This window comes from Poecilia reticulata, chromosome 1, assembly GCF_904066995.2.
Source record: "Poecilia reticulata chromosome 1, P_reticulata-male-v2, whole genome shotgun sequence".
Taxonomy (NCBI): domain Eukaryota; kingdom Metazoa; phylum Chordata; class Actinopteri; order Cyprinodontiformes; family Poeciliidae; genus Poecilia; species Poecilia reticulata.
In genome coordinates, this window is record NC_088830.1 from 17,336,696 (window position 1) to 17,342,804 (window position 6,109).

The window sequence follows — 6,109 nt, forward strand, 5'->3', positions numbered from 1 at the left end:
TCAGTTTACTGGTGTTTTATCGCCGCCTTTTGGCCCGGAGTGTTAATCAGGGAAAATTACATTTTAAAACAACAGATTAAAAATGCCAAAGTTACAGTAGAATATTCATTGAAAAAAAATGTATCAATATTTTCTGAAGAAATACTACACATAACTGTGTCTTTAGCTAGGTTTTAAATAATAAGTTCTTTTTTGGTTCTACAGGAGTTGGACTCACTGATTTAACCTCAGGGCAAAGTCCTGGAAATGGACTGTGATCTCTGGAGCAAAGAGATGTACCATCCAGTAACTGAACAATGAGTTCTATAAAGACAATTCAGCTTAAGATACTGATCCACTTAAGATTGTGTGACTCAAAAAAGAGACTGTTAAAAGTTTTCATCCCCTGAAGAATGTATTCCAGGTTTTGGGTTCAATCAAAATGTAACTCACAGTCCTAAATTCCAATTAAATCCAAGCTTTACATTTAATTCAGTCACGCTTTATGTGAACAGATAGGTTTTAATCTGAAACAGGACAAGGGAAGCTGAGGTGTAACATGAATTAATTTTAAACAAACAATAAAGTTAACCAAATAGTTTGTTTTAACAAGAAAGACATAAAGATAATTATTCTGTTTAACAGGAGTATCAGTCTGAAGTGGCCAATTTAAACAAATTTAAACTCAGCAATACTGAGAAGTTACCAGGCCTCTTTGCCATCACCATAATCTTTAGACAGTTTATAAGATTGAAATTGGGATTGAGCTGGACCTCTCAAAATGTTTAATAATAACAAACATATTAGTAAAATTAAAACTTTACTTTGATGCAAATTTTGCCTTGGGTCTAAATAATTGTGGATTTAATGGACCACATATTCAGATCAAAAATCAGGATGCAGTATTTTAAAGTCATGGGCACCACATTTTCTAGAGGTGAAATGGTACCTTTCAACATATAATGGAGCTGACTAGTTGCACAAAAGCTTGAAAATATAAATTGACTGTTAAAAAGTTTTACCTGTTCAAGAGATGAAAAAAAAAATCTAACAAATATTTTTGTTTTTTTGACTTTGAACTTTTAAAAAAAATCCTCATTGACAGATATTTTAGCAGTCAAAGGCAAAATACAAAAGCAACCTCTCAATCCGATTTCTTATCAGGTTGGAACAGTTTTAAATCAAGTTTAAATGTTTTTCTACTTTACTTATTAATCTATATGCTACACTAAAGCACAACTGAATGCTAGAAATTGATAATGACATGCTCCTTTATTTGAACTTTTCTTAAATCTAAAATGACCATATGCGTATGTGGAGTTTTAAAAATCTTTCAGAAAAGATCTTTCAAAAATCAGGCTACTGAGAAGCAAAAACAAAAGCTTTATTTCATCTATTTCCCAAAAACATCTGACAACCATGTTATTTCAAAAACACATTGAAGAAAGAAAGGTCAAAAGACGGTCAAAAAGGGTGAAGGTGTGAACCACTCAAGTCAGAGATGTATCTCTAAGTTGTTGTTCATTTTCCAAGTTCATTTTCTTCGTCGTGAGGATGCTTATTACTCAATATACCCACATTTCAAAGAAGAAGGCGGGTTGAAATCTGACCGAAACGCTGCTTTTAATGTAGCCTATTCTAAATGTTAGCACCTTTCTTATCTAAATGACCTAAAAGAAGAAAAAAAAGAGAGAGAGAGTGAGAGAGAGATTGCTTAATACATCTATGTATTAAGCTTACATGTATTAAGCATAATACATGTTCCTGCAGCTATGTCTAAATAGCTTCCTGCAGCACTAAAGCGAGACACTAAAGCGAGGTAGCCTCTTCCTGTCAGCTCTGACCTGTTCTGTGCTGCTGCAGCTGCACCTGCAGGCATTTCCTGTTGAAAACGGTCTCCAAGGACACACTTTCTTAAGTTGCTTTTTGTGTAACAAGTATGTATCAGACTTCAAATAAAAGTATTTAAACCTTGATTTTGTTGTTTCTTTAATATGTAATAAAAAGCAATGTTCTTTGGATATAACACAAAATATATATTGAGCTTCATTTAAACTTAAGAAATTATATGATAAGCTTTATACAAAAGTTAATCCTAGGACTTAAAAAAAAACTCTAAGCAGCTTTTTATGATAAAACTAAGCAAAATAAACATATAAAAAAATCTGAAAAAGATATATAATAAAAACATAAGAAAAAATATATGTTCACACTCATAAAAGTTTTGGCACCCTGATTAAGTTTGATGCTTCTGAGGTCAGGACTATTAGGGGAAATGAACAGACATGATTTCAATTCGACACGTAATTAATTAAATTAATACACTCAGCAGACAAACTCATCATCAGCAGGACTGATAAAAGGCTAGGCCTGCTGAAAAGCCGAGATACCAGCTGGACTTTGTTCTTCCACATGCGAGACAGGTGTTGTGCCGAAAAGTGCGCGCCTGTCGAGATTTCTTTTCTTCGTCGCGAGGACGCGCATTACTCAATACACCCACATTTCGATGAAGGCGGGTTGAAATCTGACCGAAACGCTGCTTTTAATATATTATAAATGTTAACATCTTTCTTATCTAAATGACCTAAAAAAGAGAGAGAGAGATTGCTTTGCGATGCGCGTTCCCGCGACAGGCCATGCAAGTCTCAGCAGGCATGCGGTTTTCGACGTGACATCTGTCCACGTCCGACTCAAAGTTCAGGTCACGCACTAAAGTTTCAGTGTCTCCTCTGAGAAGACCTGACTCCTGTTCGCACTGAGCACGTCTGAGCGACAGGATGAGACGCTGGGCCCTCGTCGTGCCCCTCCTGGTGGGCCTGCTGACCCTCAGAGCTGCAGGTCAGGAGGCTGGAAACCCAGAAGCCTCACCACCTCCACCGGGTCCACCCTCTGATGGCAGCACTCAGGCAGGGGACGAGAGCGAGGACTGGGGGCTGAACTCCCTCAGGGGAGGCTTTGAGGCGGTCAGCGGCTACTTTGACTCCATGCTGGAGTTCATGGGTGGAAAAGATGGAGTGTGCCAGTACCGCTGCAGACATGGTAAATCTGACCTGGATTAATGGAATCGCATATTTTGATTTAGGGTTAAGTAACACATGGTCTTATTGATTTTGTTTGAGTCAGCAAGCGTCTGTAAGATCTAACAGTACTTATATGTTGTTTTCCAAATACATTTATAGCTGAAAATTTTTTTTAAATAAAAATGTTAAATTAAGCCTTGTTTCAGACTATAAGTAAAAAATCTGTAACCTCTGCAAGACACACACACATATAACCTTTCAAATTGCCTTTACTGCCATATGGCATAGCTGATATTTTAGCTCTTCAAGACAGCAAAATTTTACTTCTAAGATCTTCCTCTATCAAAAATCTGTTTGTCCAAGCAAAACATTTTAATTACCACTTTACATTTTCTACATATTATTTTCTGATTTAAATGTATGACGACACATTAACATACATTTAGACATTTCCTGTTTTAGAATGAGAGTAACATTATTTTAAGTGACTCTTGTTATTTATTTTTTATTTTAAAATGGTTTTCCCTCTTCTCTTAAATGTGTAGGATTTACTTCAACTCTAAACGTAGAGTTGGAGCCAATATGTTTTTCTATATTGGCTCTGTTATCTGGGTGAGGCCCAGGAAACGGACTGTGGCCTCTGGGTAATAGGAGAGGGGTCATCCGGTCAATGGGGGACGTGTCAAATGTTTAGATTCTGTGTTTCTATGTGCAAACGTGGATCTATTTTAATCTCACAGGTATATTGTCCAGCTGGCTTCATGACCTACATCGAAATAATTTTTTTCTCTATTTTGTGTTGCAGGTAAAGCGCCTCTTCCTCGTCCAGGTTACAACATGCCTGAGCCTGATGGATGCAGATCATACTTCTTTGGCCTTCCTGTTCCAGATGGGGTAGGCTTTGTAGATAAAAGCAGGTTTCTGGGTTAGAAAAAAATCTATTTTATTCAATAATGCTTTTCTCATAAATTCTACATGTAAAATATTTATGTAAGGATAGCTGATTACATACATGAAATAATAACAGAATGAACTTGGATGTGACCCAGAGGATAAAACCTAATATCAAGCTCAAGCATATATATATATATATATATATATATATATATATATATAAAATCACCTGATATAAATTACATTTTTAGCTATTGGAGTTATGCTTAAGAGAAATTAATTTAATCAAAGAATGTCATAAAGTATATGACAACGGGGAACCGACGAGGTTCCCCGTTGTCAATCAGTGTTGCTTCCTAAGTGGACAGTTTGAATTCACATAAGTTTGATTTACTTGGAGTTATATTGTGTTAAGTGTTCCCTTTATTTTTTTGAGCAGTGTGTATATATATATATATATATATATACACAGACAACTGTGGGAGCCTGATAAAATTGTACAAAAAAGCATAATCGCACTGAAGATTTGAGAAAAATCCAATGATTAAGTTCCACATCAACACATTTGTTTTTCCCAGTACTATTCCATTCATGTGTAATTTTTTATTTTGTTTATAATTTAATTCTTGTAAATTCCCTTGAGAAAGTCAATTTGCGAAAACATATTTCAGATGTGAGTGGCATGACAGAAAAAACTCTCCCTAGTGCTTTAGTGACACAAAGACGTAGATTTACTATTAATAAAATCCTGTATTTTTCTAAAATTTTCAGTGTGAGGTTATATTGCTGCAATAAAACCTCGGTGGTTTTTGAAGCTACATGAAATCATACTCCCCTGTGTGTTTGTGCCAGATGGACGTGGGAATCCCAGCGATGACCAAGTGCTGCAATCAGCTGGACATGTGTTACGACACTTGCGGCTCCAACAAGTACCGCTGCGACTCCAAGTTTCGCTGGTGTCTCCACAGCATCTGCTCGGACCTCAAGAAGAGCCTCGGCTTCGTGTCCAAAGTCGAAGGTCAGTGGTCTGCATTTTCTTTATTGTTTAGTGAAGCTGTTTTGATTTATTTAACAACCTTTGCTGACAATCAACACATAGCTTATTAAAACGTGCCATCCTTTATTTAGCTAAATTGGAGCTAAATGCAGAAATTATGGGAAGAAGGAACTTAGGAGTAAACTTCCACTTGTAGTTTACCCAATGCAAGTGCATTTTCTTATAAAAAAAAGTTTTCTTATAAGAAAAATTGTTTTTTCTTATAAGAAAAAATAATTTAGTATCCATGGAAAAAATAAAATCTTTTAAAGTTATGAATTTTTTTTTAGATCCTTTTCAGTTAGTCAAGCATGGCTGACCGACTTCATGTTTGATTCATCTTTGTTGATGTGTGAGGTTGGAAGGCCTCTTTCCCATCACCCTAATTTTAGCTAACATCTATTAATCATCTATCAGATTCTGTTATGTACTGAATTGTTTAATAGTACTTCGTTTAGAAGAGTTACCAGTAGGTAAAAGTTTACTTTAAACCTCCAAGAAGCATAAAAATAAAAAAATAAATAACAGAACAATGTGAGAAACTGCTGAGGTCTGAGAGCAAAAGGTTGCTTTTTCCTTTTTACTAAGATCATATATCTCCTGTATTTATTCTACATATAAATCACTGCAACTTGTGGCAGACAACATGTCTTCAGTTTTCTGCGCTAACCACGGCTCGTTTCATCCTCAGCGTGCGAGACAGTAGCCGACACCTTGTTCAACACAGTTTGGACTCTGGGCTGCAGACCCTACATGAACAGCCAGAGAGCGGCCTGCTACTGCCCAGGAGAGGAGAAAGATGAACTGTAAACCATGGACTTGTTGCTATTCCACAAGAGCCACAGGGAAAGCACAGAGACGTATTTGATGGTGTAGTGTTTAATATGCCAATGACTGCTTGAGTAATTTATTTGAACCTTCTTGTCTTTGTTTTCCTAAAAAACTAATTATTCAGCAAAACGTCAGTATTGTTTTGAGCGCCATGTGAGATGACTTTGTTTCAACATGAACTCTTATGGATCTGTGAAGAGCTTTCATGTTATAACCCATAAATAAGTGTTAAATATGTGCGTAAAATAAAAATGTAAAAATTCAGATGAGAGTTTCATTTAATAACTGATGCTTTCATTTATTACCTGGAGCCGTCAGCAACAACGGTCTGATCTATTTGAGGTAAATA

General features: G+C 36.0%; 1 protein-coding gene across 1 annotated transcript; it reads left to right on the forward strand.

Annotated features, from left to right (window-relative positions):
* Positions 1-2,480: 2,480 nt before the first annotated feature.
* Positions 2,481-6,024, forward strand: LOC103463466 (group XIIB secretory phospholipase A2-like protein). Its single transcript, XM_008406831.3, has 4 exons — positions 2,481-3,018; positions 3,805-3,893; positions 4,746-4,911; positions 5,621-6,024. Exons 1-4 carry the CDS (start codon positions 2,757-2,759, stop codon positions 5,737-5,739), a joined length of 636 nt encoding a protein of 211 aa, XP_008405053.1. The 5' UTR covers positions 2,481-2,756; the 3' UTR covers positions 5,740-6,024.
* The last annotated feature ends 85 nt before the right edge of the window (positions 6,025-6,109 follow it).